This window comes from Erpetoichthys calabaricus, chromosome 16, assembly GCF_900747795.2.
Source record: "Erpetoichthys calabaricus chromosome 16, fErpCal1.3, whole genome shotgun sequence".
NCBI lineage: Eukaryota > Metazoa > Chordata > Cladistia > Polypteriformes > Polypteridae > Erpetoichthys > Erpetoichthys calabaricus.
Genome location: NC_041409.2, coordinates 90,424,407 through 90,443,631, shown reverse-complemented (window position 1 = coordinate 90,443,631; position 19,225 = coordinate 90,424,407). Strand labels below are relative to the sequence as shown.

The 19,225-nt window shown below is 41.8% G+C and overlaps 1 protein-coding gene across 1 annotated transcript in view; it reads right to left on the bottom strand.

The window, feature by feature from the left end:
- Positions 1 to 12,328: 12,328 nt before the first annotated feature.
- mthfd1b (methylenetetrahydrofolate dehydrogenase (NADP+ dependent) 1b) overlaps positions 12,329 to 19,225 on the bottom strand; it is an 84,196-nt gene continuing 77,299 nt past the window's right edge. Inside the window, exons 26-28 of the mRNA XM_028821132.2 lie at positions 17,983 to 18,135; positions 16,956 to 17,065; positions 12,329 to 12,521 (exon numbers count right to left, since the gene is read on the bottom strand). Of these exons, the coding sequence (XP_028676965.1) occupies positions 16,976 to 17,065; positions 17,983 to 18,135 (243 nt within the window). The 3' untranslated portion in view covers positions 12,329 to 12,521; positions 16,956 to 16,975. The remainder of the gene's footprint in view (positions 12,522 to 16,955; positions 17,066 to 17,982; positions 18,136 to 19,225) is intronic.

The following is a 19,225-nucleotide window of genomic DNA, read 5'->3' as shown; positions in this document are numbered from 1 at the left end:
TCTGACTCCCGATCACCCGGTCACCTCTGTTAGTACCTTCTAAGAGTCCTCCCGAGTTCTCTATCTCCTTGCCAACTCAACTGGTCACCTCAGGCAGTTCTTCCAAGCCCTCAATCTCCCCGTTTCCTCCACTGGTCACCACAGGAAATCCTTGAAACCTACATCTCCCTGCCACCTCCACCAGTCACCACAGGAAGTCATTCTGACTCCCGATCACCCGGTCACCTCTGTTAGAGAACTCGGGAGGACTCTTAGAAGGTACTATCTCCTTGCCAACTCAACTGGTCACCTCAGGCAGTTCTTCCAAGCCCTCGATCTCCCCGTTTCCTCCATTGGTCATCACAGGAAATTCTTGAAACCTACATCTCCCTGCCTCCTCCATCGGTCAGCACTGGAACTCCTCCCAAGCCCTCAATCTTACTGCCGCCTCTGTCACTGCCTTCTGAGCGTCCCCCTGAGGTCTCGATCTCCCTGCCACCTCCACTGGTCACCACAGGAAGTCCTCCTGAGCCCTCCGTCTCCCCCGCTACATGCTGCTGCTCAGCAGGTTTGACTCCTCTCCGTGGAATGGCACTTCATTCTCCACCCAGAGACCCTCACTTGACCGGTCCACACTTCAGTGTCTGCTCTCTTTTCCTCCTTCTAGTTCTCTTAAGATTTCAGTGCCTTTCTTCTTTCTCTTCCTCCGTTTTCTCCCTCCTCTCAGACGTTCTCTACGGTGTAGTGTGGGCGCTGCGCTAACTGATACCCAAAGCTGCTAATAACCCAATGTCTCTAACGAGAATAACGATTTACATGGCATTGTAGAAGCTGAGTTTCTGTGAATAACCAGGCGATTAAAGGACGTGGAACCGCACTGATCTGAGTGTTGTTGGTGTTTAGGATTCGAAGTCTCATTCTCTATTGCTTTTCTGGACATTTTGCTTCTGTCCTTGGTTTTTCTTATTTTTTGAATTTTCTATTGGGGCTTGTTCGCTGTGAGTTGCCTTTTTAAGCAAACCCTTTTTGTTTCATTCTTCTTATTTTTGCCACTTTTGTTTTTTTTTGTATAATTTAAAACAATGTTCTGCATTTATTAAATATTACTTAATTAGTTGTTATTTATTGTATATCCTTGTTATCTTATAAAGCTAGAGGTTGACAGTAATCCTCTCCCTACAAGGTCACTTTTGTGCATTTTCTAAATCTAAAATATATTTTAAACTTTTACAGAGCCAGAGCCCCATTTTAGGCCTGTGCAGGCCTGACGCCTGCTTGTGGTAGTTGGGGCTGCCATCTCTAGGCAAGCCACTGAAGGTCCTGACCTATTTTGTGGGCCTTCCACCTTCTTCATCATGTTTGTGCCGCCATTTTGGTGGAGTTGTTTGCTGCTCATTGCTTATTCTTTACTTTGGTGGGTGGTGAATGATCAACAAAGCAGAAGTGGGGCGAGCAATAAACAAGTCAGAGACAATTTAATCATTTGTCACTTACAAGGCACATTCTCATCAATGCCAGCTGGCAGTGCCCACTGAAGCATGAATAAACTGGACAGCTGTGACAAACGGACTCGACCCAGAATTTATTTTTTGCACTTGCATTTTTGCAGATCATTTTTCTGACGCAAGGGGCTCAGTGCTTTCACGTTTTCATTTGTAGTGGACGTTTGCCATGAAATCCGAATGACCGCTTCAGGCCAATGAGTTTAAGTCGGGCTGTTTAAACAGAAAAGAAAAAAAAAAAAACAAAAAAGGAAAAAATGGGCAGTCCACACTGGTGATCTGGGCACTGGCGTGGGTATCACTCTATAGAGGGGCGGGGAGCAAAAGAGGTGATGCGTGCGGCAAGTGGGCACTAGATGCCAGCCCATGGCCTCCTGTTCCTTAAAAAAGAGGGGTGTCAAACTCAGATCATGGGGGCACAATGGCTGCAGCTTTTTTTTTTCATATTTATTAAATAATTATCTGTTACTTTACTTTGCAAGAAGTGGGCTCAGCTGGCAGCAGAAATTGGTTACTAATTAAAATATAGCTGGGGAATAAAAACCTTGTAGCTACTGTTGCCCTCCAGGATCTGAGTTTGACACCCCTGCTTTAAATGAGTGAGTACCGAGCAGTGTACCCATTCCTGCTGCCACTAGATGGCGCCGTTATCTTCCAGTTGTCAAGATAGGCTGCCTCAATCTAGGAAGTGACCAGCGAGCCCGCGATTCTCGAAAGAATCGCAAATCCAAGAATGGCAATCACTTTCTGTTCCCTCCGATGAAATATCATGGAGGGTGGGTGCGTCCTGGGAAAGTTCATTTAATTAAATACACATATTGGTACTAAAGCGGTTTCTTTTTGGAGCTGTGACTCATCTGGTTCTGGTGTTTCAGAAGCGCATTGTAGGTGCCTTAGTTTATTGTTTTTATCCATCCAGTCTCTTTTTTGTTTTTCTGTGGCTGTGTCGTCAGCGAGAAGTCGTTTGCTGATGGCGGCGGATTCGTGTGCTGAAGTGACCATGGCAGCGGATCTGGGCATGGAGGGCCACGTTACTAAACGAACGTGGTATATGCGGTGTTGTGGGCGGTCGTGTTCGGGCGGCTGTACAACCTGGCGTGCACGCTTTACCTCAGGTTTAGTTCACAGGTCGTAGCCATGGTAAAGTTTTCATTTAATTAAATAAACCTATTTGTACTAAAGCAGTTTCTTTGTGTGGGCGCCTTCGTTCGTTGTTTTTATCCATACGGGCTCGTTTACAGGTCGTAGCCATACGGGTTCGTGTTTGTATTACTAATCGTTGAGCTCCTTCCATTTGGAGTGGTGACTCCTTTGCCTCTGCTGTGTCAGAAGCGCGTTGTGGGCGCGCTCGTTCATTGTGTTTATCCATACGGGCTCGTTTTGTATTTCCGTTAGTTGAGCTCTTTCATTGTGGAGCCGTGACGTCTTTGCTTCTGGTGTGTCTGAAGCGCGTCGTAGGAGCCTCCGTGTATTGTTTTTATTCATGCGGTCTCGTCTTTGTTGTTCTGTGGCTGTGTCGTTAGGTAGAATTCGTTTACTGTTAGGAATCATACTCAATTCACTCAAAGTGAATTTCCCATTGGGATTAATAAAGTATCTATCTATCTATCTATCTATCTATCTATCTATCTATCTATCTATCTATCTATCTATCTACTCCAACTTACACACACTGACGGCTGCCACAGTGGATTAGAGCAGGCGTAGTTTACAGGTTGTGGTGTTTGGGCGCCACACACTGACTCTGGGAACTACGGGCTCGGTTTTGTATTACAAATCGTTGAGCTCTTTCCGTTATGTGATTCAAATATGCCACACAGACCGCTGGCACAGTGGATTAGAGCAGGTTTAGTTCACACGTTGTGTTGTTTGGGCGCCACCTACTGACTCTGGGAAGCCGCTGGGTTTGACTCCGAGGCGCAGTGCGCATGCGGTGCGTCCGCCGTCCGTGCATAAATTAAACTGTGGTTTAGTAATATAGATTAGAACACAAGACCAGTTGTGACAAGAACAGGCCATTCTGTCCAACAAGTTCATCCATCTTATTCATTAAGATTCTTCAGAGTCCTACTCTCCAGCACACCACCTGGCAATCCACTCCATGCACCCACTACAGCCCTCTAAGGGGTTCAAACTCCTATCAGCAGCTGACTGAAGGTGATCTGGATCTATGGACTCATCTGGTGTGCAAAAGTGTATCCAGAATTTTTGTAGATGGTGCTTGGATGGCATTGCGGTGGGGAAGTAGGTGAGCCATCACACAGAACCCAGTTGGTGACGCCCAGCAGGATCACAGCAATTTTTAAAAATCTCCTCCTTTTCTCCCTGTATTCATCCCCCCTTTGCTATTGTTACTTGTTGATCATTTTTACATCCACTTATGTGCCTTCACATCACGTGGCTGACCACTTAAGGCTAAAAGCGTGGACGGCTGCGCCCACCTTCTATCGCTGTTGCCTCACCAGGCACCAGAAGAGCAAGTGGGTGGCGTGATGTCACGGATGGTCAGGCGCACAGCCAAAAGCCCCACTGGAGCCAATTAGCACTATTGCATGCCGGGAAACGTGACACTGCTGTAAAATTAGCAGATCCTGTAGGAAAGTTTCTTCCTTTAGCATCTGTGAGCCATCTTGGATGAGTGACAGGAAAAAAAAAAAAAAAAGCGTTTGGTTTAAAATGCTTGACTACACATTTCAGGTCTCCAACTGAGAAGGCTGAGTCAGCGAGACCGCGGCAAGTTTTGACAAAAAGGAGAGAGACATCTCTACTGCACTGCTCTTAGCCTTTCTTAATTCTTCTGCTGTTAAGAATTTTGAGGAAACTTTTTTTTTTTAACCTGTACGCTAAAAATTTGTGGAAAACTTGTCAACACATTTAAGCGTAAAACATACATGCAAAAGGAAACGAGAAATGTGATTGTGTGAAGATGTATTAGAGTCTTAAAGGCAACACCTTGTGTGGACTTGAAAAGTGCAGCGAGTCCGTCTATGCCACAGGTGTCCAACTCCGGTCCTCGAGGGCCGCAGTGGCGGCAGGTTTTCATTCTAACCATCTTCTTCATTAGTGACCAGTTTTTACTGCTAATTAACTTCTTTTGCTTTAGTTTTAATTCACTTGACTCCGGCCCCTTAATTGTCTCTCATTCCTTAACTAGTAGCCAAACAATAATGAGACCTCAAACCAGCTCACCTGTGCCCATCACTCAATATCTGAAAATAAATAAAGGTGAAGGTCTCAGTAAGGTTGATCTCTCAGGGGGGTATTTTTCGTACGTCGCTTAAACCATCCGAGATCAGGTGCCTCATCTTGAATGAGTTAATGCCAGTGAAACTCATCCAGATAAGTCGGTTTTTCAAACGCAGCTGTGTATTAGATTAGTCGAGCTGGATCTAATCATCTGAGATGAATGCGCGCGCCTGCGCTGAGTGAAAAGCCCATATATATTGAGTCTAGAAAACATGATCAGCAAGTCTTTGATAGGCTGTAACAAAATGACGAAAGAACGAGCGCATTTTTTTTTCACACGCGGCGCAAGACCTTTTATTCGAAGGACATGAAGAATTTCAAGATTTAATATGCACAAGGGGTAACACTGCAAAAGCAGCCCAGACCAGAAAAGACGGCTGGCAAAAAGTGGCCGAAAAAATTAAACGCTAAGTAGTGTACATTGTACTTACTGAATGCAGCGTTTCATTTCCTATGTGTCAGATTAATTATTATTTAATATGTCATAATTCCAGATCAAACGTGAGTACAAGGAGAACATGGGAACAGGTTAAAGTGAAGTACAAGAATATACTTCAAACTGGTAAATATTGGTATATAACTATTTAAAGAATTGTTGACATAAAGAATCATATATAATGTAAAGAACATTAATTTTAAAGCTAATAAGAAGGCAGACAAGAAAAAAACAGGTGGAGGTCCACGCGGTGCAGACCTAACCCCTGCAGAAGAGTTGGCTGTCCAGTCAAAATGCCCATCGCTCTGTTTCTGAGGGCATTCAAGGGGGAAGCTCCTCCTCAGAACCAGTGGCAGGATGCAGTGGTCACTTAATTTCAGGTAAAGGATGGTCATTGCATATATTTGTCCTCCATGTGTGCTATAGGTATGTTCCATATAGCCCTCTTTTTTGTTGGGTCAGTTGCAGGGAATGTCATATCCCTTGAACCTGTGTCTGACCAACGAGATATTAACGAAGGTCAAATATTTGATGAAGACACTGTGTATGATTATTCATCAGGAGGAGAGGTACATTTTCCAAATAATGTTTGATCAAACTCCACTGTGATCAGTCCCATGTGCCCCAATCACATTTGGAAATCCTGGTAATGCGAATGTTAGGCTGATTGTGAGATTCTTTATGGAACTGTGGGTGTTTTAGCCTGTGTATTACCTACCTGCAATGTCATGAAACGCCTCTTTTATTGTCTGCACACGCAGGTGTCCAGGAAACACTATGAAAACCTGAAGGAAATGTTTCAGAGCCAAACAGACTTTACGAATTGCCTGGCAAACTGCACTTTTCGATAGATGTTCCGAATCGCCTACAGTATATAAAAAAAGTGCCGCTTGCAAAACTCAAAGCAATGCATACTGTCTGTGCGGTTGTGAGAGCCCGACTTCGCCGAGTTTGACTTCGAATATACGGAGCTAATAAATCTTTGAGGTACAATATTCCCCCTCGGCTAAAGCGGTATCTTTCGTGCAGAATTTCCTCCGGGGGCAATAAAAGATCTTGCCGATCGCGCAAAACCCTCTTTATATGAAATTCTCTTCGTATAATTTGCGCACCAATATCAATTGGTCACTCATTCATGAACGGCGAAGCCCTGACTGGATGACTTCCACGCACCGTCACTGATCACGTGTGTAAACTAATCCTTGTTTACGTAGAACAATCCTGCTCCGAGCAGGTTTGCGGAGTTAGATGTGTTGCTATGACAACACTTCCAGCAAGAGTTTCAAAAAACCGACAGATCAGGATCAGGCCAAATCATCAACAATTACATCCGACTAAGCGAGTAATCCACGTACGAAAAATACCCCCTAGGTCATGAAAACATTTTGTTTGTGTTCTTAGAAAAACAGAAAAATCAACAGATTTGGAAATGTCTGCTGTGGCAGAATGAGAGCAGCAACAAGCCATTGAATTAAATAACGGGCTTAATTAACAGCAAGAATCAGCTTCTCATTAAGAGACTGTTTGGAGTGAAACTGGTTGGAGTTTGAAATCCCAATTTAGCTGGTCATCTGTTGGTTCGTTTCACGTCTCATTTCTGTTTGGCTGCCATTTAATGAAGAAACAAATCAATTCAGAGGACTGAATCCTTAAAAACAGGGCTATTGAAATGAAGGGAAAAGGAGTTAATTAGCAGTGAAAACTTGTCACTGATTAGGAAATGGGTGAGAATAAAAACCTGTAGCCACCAGGCCCGGAGTTTGACACCCCTGGTCTACGCTTTAGGCTATTAGCCCGAGTGCTGTGTGGTTCACGCTGACGGGCGACTTGATGCAAACAGGTCTTGTGCTGTGTTTGCTTCAACAAAGTCGAGCTGCAGGCCTCCACCCCTCTGATGAGCCAATCAAATTGCACACATCGGATGACGTTTAGCAGCCTTTGCATTACACATCCATTGTGTTGGACAAAATACCCATTTATTTACATCTTTCTCAACACTTAAATTTTAAGGCAAGTTTTGTTCTCATATTGTTATGTGTTGGCGCCTCCAACCTGCTCTGTGTAAGAAAGGACAGAGCCGACTATACTTCCTTAGAAGGCTGGCGTCCTTCAACATCTGCAATAAGATGCTGCAGATGTTCTATCAGACGGTTGTGGTGAGCGTCCTCTTCTACGCAGTGATGTGCTGGGGAGGCAGCATTAAGAAGAGGGACACCTCACGCCTGGACAAACTGGTGAGGAAGGCAGGCTCTATTGTAGGCATGGAGCTGGACAGTTTGACATCCGTGGCAGAGCGACGGGCGCTGAGCAGACTCCTGTCAATTATGGAGAATCCACTGCATCCACTGAACAGGATCATCTCCAGACAGAGGAGCAGCTTCAGTGACAGACTGCTGTCACCGTCCTGCTCCACTGACAGACTGAGGAGATCGTTCCTCCACCACACTATGCGACTCTTCAGTTCCACCCGGGGGGTAAACATTAACATTATAAAAAGTTATTGACTGTCTGTATACCTGCATTGTTATCACGCTTTAATTTAATATTGTTTTTTGTATCAGTATGCGGGCGGCACGGTGGCGCAGTGGGTAGCGCTGCTGCCTCGCAGTTGGGAGATCTGGGGACCTGGGTTCGCTACCCGGGTCCGCCCTGTGTGGAGTTTGCATGTTCTCCCCGTGTCTGCATGGGTTTCCTCCGGGCGCTCCGGTTTCCTCCCACAGTCCAAAGACATGCAGGTTAGGTGGATTGGCGATTCTAAATTGGCCCTAGTGTATGTGTGTATGTGTCCTGCGGTGGGTTGGCACCCTGCCCGGGATTGGTTCCTGCCTTGTGCCCTGTGTTGGCTGGGATTGGCTCCAGCAGACCCCCGTGACCCTGTGTTCGGATTCAGCGGGTTGGAAAATGGATGGATGGATGGTATCAGTATGCTGCTGCTGGAGAATGTGAATTTCCCATTGGGATTAATAAAGTATCTATCTATCTATCTATCTATCTATCTATCTATCTATCTATCTATCTATCTATCTATCTATCTATCTATCTATCTATCTATTATATAGTGCCTTTCACATCTATCTATCTATCTATCTATCTATTATATAGTGCCTTTCACATCTATCTATCTATCTATCTATCTATCTATCTATCTATCTATCTATCTATCTATCTATCTATCTATCTATCTATCTATCTATCTATCTCTCCAAGGATTGCTGTGAGAAACAAACAAAAAAAAACACCAGGAGATAATGTGAGACGAGAATCACAGTTAGGGCCAATCCAAGTTGAAACTCGGAGATCGCAAATTAACACAAGTGAACAAAACATAGGGGTAAACCAAAATAAAAAAAAAACAAAACAAAACGAAACCTAGCACTTGGCCTAATTAGGTTGCAAATTACTGTTGAAGATCTTTAAAGTTTATCCAAATGGGGGACCACAGTCAGAGCCTTTTTGGAGTTTGTGCTATATAAATCATATAGATAGATAGATAGATACTTTATTAATCCCAATGGGAAATTCACATTCTTCAGCAGCAGCATACTGATACAATAAATAATATTAAATTAAAGAATGATAATAATGCAGGTGAAAAACAGACAATAACTTTGTATAATGTTAAATGTTAACGTTTACCCCCCCGGGTGGAATTAAAGAGTCGCATAGTTTGGGGGACGAACGATCTCCTCAATCTGTCAGTGGAGCAGGACAGTGACAGCAGTCACTATATGACATAATGATGTAATCTGATTGGCTGTTCCACAGAGCTGCGACTGTCTGTCTTGTTTACTTGAGAGGCGGCATAAGCCCGTGAGGCTTCACCTAAGTCTGCTCACTTGTCGACAAAGGCAACACCATCTACCCTCTATTTCCACAGCTTAATTCAGACTTCCCAGCGACCAATGGATTTAAGCAGTGGAGCGGTTCTCGTAGGGGCTGCTCTCTCTAAGTGCTGTCTCTCTAACTCACACAAAAGACAACGCTTACCTGAAGGATGAAGCCATCATCTGGCTTTTAAATTTGTGATGAAGCTCAGCCAAAATTAAAACCGTTTTGTATTGTTTTGTTTTTTTTATTCAATTTTGGTAAAAAAAAAAAACAAAAAACTTTCCCCCCACACCCCCACCCTGAACAGCATCTCAGGACAGCTCCATCCCTTCCATAATACTCATGCCCAGGTCCACCAGAATTTTCACTCCAGAAACACCACTGCGTGTCACATTGTACTAGTGTCACACTGAAGGTTTATTTGATGTTCAGAACTTCCTGTGCTAAGATTTGTGTTATCTGTTGATGGCTTTAAGCAGGAAATTGAGGGATGTGGAGGGGCTTTGTAGTTTAATTGTTACTCTACATAAATCCATGGCAGGGGGCTGCTGGGGTTAATTTTTCTTCACATTCAGATGACCTTATTCACCAGGGATATCATGGCGTACACGCTGTATGGTGCCATATGCATTACGTTCACGATCCATGTAAACATCTGATGACCACTTCACACTGTCGTCACTATCGAATGGTTTGATTTCCATTAGTGCTAAAACTGGCTTTACATCTTCTCGTTTACTGTACAGGCCATTGTGTTTTGGTGGAAGTCTCCGACCCACTCATAAATAATTGAGCTACCTTAGAGTGGCACAATGCTTAGAAATATTTATAATGTATTTGAAGCATGATTTTATTTTAATGCTGTACATTGTATTATAAACAACTAAATCCTGAGAGACATTTGGGTTTAACCGTATTTACACATAATTCTGAACCTGCGAGACATTCTGAATCAATGCCAAGGAGGTTAATTTTCAGGAAAAATACATTTTTGGATTTTTATTTTGCCTATTTGGGGAATACTCTGGAAAAAATTAAATAAATATACGTAAATAAATCTAGGTATTGTGAAACGTGACAACAAATCAATAGAAATACAATATGTGAGCATAAATAATAAAATAAAAGATGCCATTAAATATATTTTTTGTTGCTAGTTTCTTTATGTATGTATTCGTTACTTCACTAATTTATTTCAGTAGCCCAACATGAAAAATTCCATGAAATGAGAACTCTCCTTTTCATTTGTTAGAGCTGAGAGGGTGGGCGGGCTCTAGTGAGTACTGTGTTTTGATTGGTGAATCACTGGTAGTGTGTGCATCAACCTTTGGCCATCACTGCAAAAAGTGAAATTGTTATATCTGGTTTTCCTTATTGAAAGAGTTATTGACAAAAAATTAGTATTTACGATTACAGTGATCCCTCCTCGATCGTGGGGGTTGCGTTCCAGAACCCCCCCCCTGCGCAAGGTGAAAATCCACGAAGTAGAAACCATATGTTTATATGATTATTTTTATATTGTCATGCTTGGGTCACAGATTTGCACAGAAACACAGGAGGTTGTAGAGAGACAGGAACGTTATTCAAACACTGCAAACAAACATTTGTCTCTTTTTCAAAAGTTTAAACTGTGCTCCATGACAAGACAGAGATGACAATTCCGTCTCACAATTAAAAGAATGCAAACATATCTTCCTCTTCAAAGGAGTGGTGTCAGGAGCAGAGAATGTCAGAGAGAGAAAGAGAAAAGCAAACAATCAAAAATCAATAGGTGCTGTTCAAGCTTTTAAGTATACGAAGCACCGTGCAGGAAGCATGTCGCTTGACAAAGCAGCTGCAAGGAAGCCCAGCAAGGAAGGGAGCAATGTGAAGGTAGTCTTTCAGCATTTTTTGAGCAGCGGCCGTACCCTCTAGGGGTGCTAACAGCCCCCGTGCTCACAATATATTTGAGGAGTTTTATTTAATACGTAATACATGCTCTGATTGGGTAGCTTCTCAGCCATCTGCCAATAGCGTCCCTTGTGTGAAATCAACTGGGCAAACCAACTGAGGAAGCATGTACCAGAAATTAAAAGACCCATTGTCCACTGAAACCCACGATCCAGCGAAAAATCTGTGATATATATATAAATATGCTTACATATAAAATCCGCAATAGAGTGAAGCCACGAAAGTCGAAGCACGATATAGCGAGGGATTACTGTATTTCGCTTACCTTAAGAAATCTTGTCAAGTAAATTTTGCTTACCCCACTGGCAGATTTATATGCTAAAGGAAAGCAAAACAACTGCCATTTAAAGATTTTTTTTTTGTCTAGTTTTGCATATGCATTTTTAGCAGTGGTCATTTACAGGCAGACATCACACATCAGATAAAGACTCCCAAGAGGATGACGGATTCAGTGCTCCTTGAATTAAAGTAGCCAATTCGTGTGCTAATTCTGGCTAACTTTTTCCTGCACACGTCTGCCACAGACATGCACAGTCACAACTCTGAGCATATGCTTCACTTGCCTTGGCACGTGGACGGGTGCAAAGTTCCAAGAGTGCATATCCCCTGTAAGAATGATTCACCAATCAGAACACAGTAGTAGCTAGAGCCCGCCCTCTTAACTTTGACAAGTGAAAATGACAGGTTTCCTTTTGAGGCAAATGTCATGTTGCATCCAATGTTACTGAAATAAATAAAAATTAATGAAGAAATAATTAAGTACTTACATAAAAAATAAGCATCAAAAAACAATTATTTATGCTCACATTATTATTGTGTTATATTTATGGTCACATTTCACAATATATTTTGTATTTATTTAATTAATTTTGTATAAAATATTCTTCCATTCACCTTGAGTCCACTTCAATCTTTTTGAAAAGGCACACTAATTATAAATGTAGCTAAAGCCCCATTTTAAAATGAATTAATTTTTGTGAGGGAACAACTTTTTCCCCTGCTCTAATGGCCAAGTGGATTTCCCTACAGGTATATGTGCTTCTCCAGACAGAAGCTGTTCCTTTCTTTACCGTCCAGGTAAGTTAAGGACTGAAGCAGGTTATTTAAGCTCCAAGGATGGCCAAAGCACACATATAGCAGAGCAACAAGAGGGTGAACCATCCATAATTCTTCTTAGTGTCGGAATTTTACATTTTTGTTGTAACTACAAACTAATTTCTGTCAACAGATTGCCACTAAGAACTAGTCTGGTGAATTCTGCTGCTGTTTGAGAAGGAAGATTTTTCAGCTGGTGCTCTGAAACAATCCGTTGCAGTACAGCAGCAGTGAGCTTGTTCAGCCCTGTCTGCAGAAAAAAAATGTGATTAGAAATTGCACTAAAACGGGATCTAAAAAGTTGTCTCTTTATTAATGAACCGTAAAAGAGGTCACTCATTCACCAAGGCGTCTTCTCTCTGGCATCTGACAAATCAGGAAAGACAAGAAGGCAGCTGAGGTGTTGTGCGTCCTTCCTGTTCTGGTGTTGAGGCCAGCTGTGTTGAGAAATTGGCTTATGAGGAGCAGTGCAACAGGAGGGCAAGCTGAAAATGAAAATTAAAAGAAAAAGGGTAATTATGGATTCAGCGAAATTGCAGTGAATAATAAAATGTCTTGCACTTTTTCATTCTCCTCACTGTAGTTATTGAGGTGATAAATTATACAGAGGGACTGTATACAAAGATATATTTTGGAAATGAGAGGCAAGTGAGATTAACAATTGTTCCATTTCGCTTTGTACAGTCTGGTGTTGATGTAGGTGTGTCATGGGGAGCAACGGTGCAACCTGGCAGGAGCACAAGATGGCAAAAAAAGTGATCAAACAAAAGGGACAAAAAAGAAAAAACGTTATCATGTAACTCCCAACCATTAGGTATGCAAGTTTATCAAGGAATAAATGTCCACTTGGCATATTATAATCCTGTAAATTAAAAAGTTCAAACGTTGTAGTGAAAGTGTAATTAATAACACTTCATAGTTCTACTTCGATCTCCACCTACAGCAGGCTCCTCCTTTATTTTCTCTTCTCTTCATCTTGTCTTCAGATTAAAAATGTGTAACAACTCTAGGGGGCATGCCAACCACCCAACCAGACACAGACAGATGCTAGAGGCACACTGATAAAAACAAAGACGTCTTTACTTTCTTCACCACGTGGGAAACAAATCTTTCCTTCTCTCTCTTTACTCCTCCACTTCTCCTCAGCAAGCTTTGTCTACCTTCCACACGACTCTGGCTCCCCGAGTACTGTCTGCTGGTCCTTTATATAAGGCACCCGGAAGTGCTTCACATGCTTGTTGCCCTACTTCCTGTAGTACTTCCGTGTGTGGCGGAGGAACTGCCCATATGGGCTCAGGAACAGCGGCAGCGCCCCCGGATCCCAACAGGGCTGTATCAAACTCCATCTCCCGTGAAGCCCTGCGGGAGTCCGAGGTACGGCTGCCACCCAGGGGGGTTGCCATCTAGTGTTTTGGGGTAGGTAGTGTTCTGTCCACACTGGCTCCCCCAGTCCCTTCTACAGCAGAGGTGTCCTGGCCATCCATGACACGGGACAACAATATGAATTTTATGGAAGATTCTTGTCAAAGAAGGAAAGGCAGTGTCCCTTCAAATCAGACACTGTCAATGCTTGCTCTGACCCTGACCATGGGTTTAGACACCAAGAACTTTATATATTGACAAGTTCAACCATCATACAGTTACTATTTGTTTGAAACATTGCTTCATTTTTCTTCACCCTGTGTATCCTGAAGAACTGAACTTAAGCCTCATGTCTATGAACTTGAGTATCATATTCACTCGAGTGTCTCCTAATCCAAGACACAATGAATGCAACCATTTGGCTCCAACAAATAACAAGGTGATCAATACACTCAAAAAGCTGGAATTGATTTCCCACGGTTAATACTGATAAATGGCTTTAAAAAAATACAATTTCAAACTGATCAATATTTTTTTGTCATTTTCTAAATAACTGGTTCATCATTCAGTATGCAAAGGATGCCGAGTGTCTTTACCCTCTCTGTACGGCTTTAATGAAGTCATCAACATGAAGCTGAAGGACATGGGAATAAGAACTGAAGTGAAGGCACAAAGAAAAATCTATCATAATATGCTTTGACGTTAATTAATAAAATGCCAAGTGGTGAAAACTCTTGATATATTATAAGAATTACGTTAAAGTAGATAATTTTGTTGCAATCAATGTTATGATCCTCTGACCTTGGCTTTTAATTCATGGTAATAGTTGTTTTCCATAGCAACACCCATATAATGCACTCCTACATTATGCCTTATGACTGCTGAGATAAAACACCATTTCAGTAATCTGGTATCGAGCTGGTCATGATGGGATACCAGAGGTTTTCTACCACAGTCCAAAGACATGCAGATTAGTTGGATTGGCGATGTTAAACTGGCCCTCGTGTGAGGCTGTGCGTCTGTGTGCTCATCCTGCGATAGACTGGCACCCTTGTCCAAGGACTTTCCCTGCCTTGTGCTCTATGCTTGCTGGGACAGGCTCCAGCTTTCCTGCAACCCCACTCTGAATAAGCAGGGTTTGGAAATTGGATGGATGAATGTGAAACACAGAGAAATACATTGGTACTTTTAAAAAAGAACACAAATGTCAAACAATATGCCGAAGTAATTGTAAGCCTGAAGTGGTGTTACAGGATTTTAGCCATTTGCTCAGTCTGTTCAGTTGTTTCTGCGAGTTGTTGTCCTTTTATATAATTGTGAATTGTTTCTGGTGTGAAAGTAACCCACCTTTGAAATATAACGGGCAAGACAAATGATTGACAGTCATTGACCCTTTGAGGTGGGACTTCCTGTTTCCTCTTTCTCTCTTTCTCTCTTGATCTTCTTCTTACTCCACCATGTTGACTTCACTTGCAAACACAATTTTTTTGTTGACAACTTACCAGTGCTGAAGGAATTCCAGTATTCATCTCATCACAGTCGTACAGAAAGGCTTTTTCTCTGACTTTTATGTTGGTGGGACTTAGACTTGTGAGATTTTTGTGTTTTTTTTCTTAGTTCATTCACGCCATCATTTCAGTCATTTTTTTGCATTCACTTTACTTTGTTCACACCATCTTCTCAGTTACTCTTCCAAACTGGACTATGTGTGTGTTTGATTTATGTTTTTCTTTTGTATGCATTGTGTGTAATGTTTATTTGGTGAGGAGACAAAAAGGGTAATCTTTTAGTATATGTTAATATTTAGCTATTTTTCCCATTTATTTATTCACTGTGTATATACCTTCAGTGATTTATGTTTATATTCCTCTTTCTTGACAGTACTTTCACCTTTATGTCTTGTTAATTTATTACCTTTAAATCATCAGTCGGTTGGGGGTTAGATTGGGAAACGTGTTGTAAGTGGAGTACTGTGTTGACTTGGCCATGTCCAAACTTTTTCTAGGCTTGAGGCCTGCAAGTGTGTGTCATTTTGAGCCAGTTGTTAACAAACTCATGGAGAGCCTCACTTTACAGCTCGGTCAGTTGCTAAATGTAAGGATGATAATACGCTCCTAATTCAAACTCCATGAGCCCCTTAATCAGAGGTCAATTTCCATCAAAGTTATAGAGCGCTTTTCTTGTATTTATATATTTAATTTATAGTATAGTATGAGTTTGTAGTATTTATATTTAGTTTATGCAGTGTTACATTTACCAGTACAGGGTTCACTAATGTTGTGCTTTGATCTGATAAGTACATTGAGCATTCAGATCCTTGAAAAGTTTTATTACTTGAAGAAATTTAAAAAATAAAGTAACTTGTAATGAACAAGTACAACTAACATTTTTATAAGTAGTGCTTGTTCAGCAGACAGCAGCCCTATTTTCAGAAATAATTGCTTACATAATATAACATTCTACAATCCATTTCACACTTGACCAGACCTGAGAACCAGGTTGGAAACAGCGCTGGACAGGATGCAAGTACCTTGCAGGAACTACACTCACGCTGAGCCAATTTGGAATCTCCAGCCAATATAGTATAAGAGATGGCCGGCAGCCCAACCTGGCTGGGATGCCCAAGAAGTGGAAGGATGGGGAAAGGCAGCCATTATAGGTCACTGCTTCCCCCAGAACACTAGATGGCAGCTCCCCTGGATTGCAGCGGTGCCCTAGGGCACTATGGGACTTGGAGTTCTTTATCTCAGCCCTGCTGGGTAGTGTGCGTGCTGTACAAATGGAGGAGCCATGTGGCATGGGGTTTCCGCCTAACCCGGAAAGTGCTTACAGAACACGTGGGCAGAAGAACAGAAGCACTTCCAGGTTGGCCAATATAAAAAGACTTGCCAGCCTCACAACGATGAGCCAGAGTCGGGTGGTGGAGGACAACACTTGTGAGGACGAGTAGAGGTGAAGAAGAGAGAGAAAGAAGAAAGGATGGTGCGTCATATTATTTTGTGTTTTTGTACTCTGCCCGTGAAGTGGGGGGGGGCAACAGAAACGCTTCCCCACTGAAGAATACAACGTGTGCTGTGTTGAACTTGTGTCTCAGCCTGTCTGTGTCGGGGTTTGGGGGAGTAGTACACCCCCTGGTGGTCTACATTAGCAAGTACGTTTTTGGAGAATGTGACAACAAAACTCAAGCAGGCAGAAGAAAACTCAGGATGCTGGATTTGTCATGTAGCCCAGGACAATTTAACATTCAAAACGAATTTCTGTGAAAATAAACATGTTTTGAATTTGTAAACTTGTGTGGGAAGCAAAATGCACAGTGCAGGGGAATTTCAAATTTAGCTGTGTGTACAAACAAATAAACAAGTTGCTAATTAAGGAATACGTTTACAATCATAAAAAGGTGGCCATTGAGTCCACTCAAAATTAAATTTGTGGACCATTTCCTCTCACTGACCCCTTGAAAATTAAGCATTTTTCATCATTCTATACCAATATGAGAACTATTAGTCCCCATCAATTAAAAATGCAGAAGCACTTTTTTTATGGCAATAGCAACTTACTTTTATAGAATATGATCTGCTCAAAACAATCCATTAACTTGCTCAGTCTCAGGGTCAAGGTCAATGTCATAAAAACATGGCCGGGTAGGAAGGCCAGGCATGGTGCTCATCTGCAAGAGAAAGACAGCTGATTAGCTGGAAACATGCTGGAGACAAGCACAAAAAGACCTAGTGATTCATGCAGCCCACTCAAGCCCCAAACTTTAAAATGGTGAATAATTCATATGTAGGTAACTAGTCTAACCCACAGTCCTGATGGCTGGGCCTTATCAACTGCCAAATCCTCCTGGCAATGAAGGCTCATATTGTTCTTTTTAAACAGCACAGGTTTTCTATCTTACAACAGTACACTGTGTTTGCTAGTTTAGCAATGCCAATTTCATTGCCTATATGATATTGTTAATAAAATATCTTAGGAGATATATGATATTGTTAATAAAATATCTTAGGAGACACACTTCTTTTATTTGACACTACCTCTCATCATGCTAAAATAATTTTACAGTGGTGGCTGAGGAAAGGTGCTGAACACTTTAAGTTGTCAACTGTGCCACAGCTCAGCAGCGTGACAAGCTGGCTCTGTTTTTATAAACGAGAATATTGTTTAAGGGGCCTAGTAAGTGCAAAAACCCAAGACAACATAAATGTGTAAGTGTATAAACAATGCAGTGCTCTAAGCAGATGTATGTGCACAGCACATCCAGTCTCTAACACTTCAGCAGCCTCCTTCTCATTTAAATGGAAATCAGTGAACAACCAGATGCAAAAACAGTTTTCAGCCTCCCTCCTGTCTGTAAACCTTTCCTTCATGCCAGCTGCTTGCTTAGCTTCTTCCAAGTAGCACTGTGGCCTCTTCTGCTCCAGAGCCCAGGTTTCTGAGCGCCCACGCTGAAGGATTCCAAAGGAGCTGATGTTTCAAGATACCAGAACACCAATGGTTAAGTACCTTCAGAAGGTACTGTAAAAAATAGGTTTGGTGTTGCAAAGTAGATCGATATTAATGAGAAAAAATAAAAGCTTAACTTACTGTGCCCACTAATGGGTATAGGAAGCCTGCCCCCACGCTAGCTCGTATATCCCGGATTGGCAAAACAAAGCCAGTAGGAGCTCCTTTTACTTGGGGGTCATGGGAGAGTGAGAGGTGGGTCTTCGCCATGCAGATTGGCAGGTTACCAAAGCCCTAGAAGAAGATACAGTACATGCTGAAGGATATCAAAAAAGAAGCAGTATGTTTTCTTAAAGCTAAATGTGGGCTCTAATGTGGGGTCTTCAATAGCTAATATTTACTAATTAAAATAGTAAATCAAAGTGACTGATTACTAGGAAACTGGACTAATAGCTGTATCAGTGTCAAAGTACATACAAAAATGTAAAAGCAGATTTGTGGAGAATGAGAAATGCATCTTTATATCGTTCAAATAATTTCAAGTGTGTGCTTAGCTGCAGGGCTTCCAGCTACAAGAAACATTGTTTCTAACCTATTTATTGTAAATATTAATAGTAAACATTAAGTTACAATGCTTGACTACAGCATTATTCTGTTAGTCTCAGATCGTATCAATTCAGTAGGAGAATATCAATGCCCCATGTATTATATTAAATATAGAGCTACACACAAATTTTATATTTAAAATTAATTTTAATTACATTCCATCTTTTAAGAGAGAGTAAGAAAAATGTACAGCAGGGCCAAATCTTAGGTGGTACAGCTTCATAACTTTAAAGGAAACTGTATTCATTTGCTATTCAAGTGGTAACAAGTGTGTGCAACATTAGTCTTGCAGAGCCAGATATATAATATTATATATATATTATTATAGATGTATAATATATGCATCCACTAAACAGTATCATCTCCAGACAGAGGAGCAGCTTCAGCGACAGACTGCTGTCACCGTCCTGCTCCACTGACAGACTGAGGAGATCGTTCCTCCCCCACACTATGCGACTCTTCAATTCCACCCAGGGGGGTAAACGTTAAAATTATACAAAGGTATTGTCTGTCTGTATACCTGCATTGTTATCACTCTTTAATTTAATATTGTTCTTTATCAGTATGCTGCTGCTGGAGTATGTGAATTTCCCCTTGGGATTAATAAGGTATCTATCTATCTATCTGGAGACCACCATGAGTGAATATTGCTGAAAACTGGGTGGGGATTGTTAGATGGCTCAGCGACTGTCACACTTCTAAACCAATCCAATACCTCATGACGGCGGTGATTTTGAAATGCAAAGAGCAGTGGTGCTTTAGTTAGCCTGGTCCAACA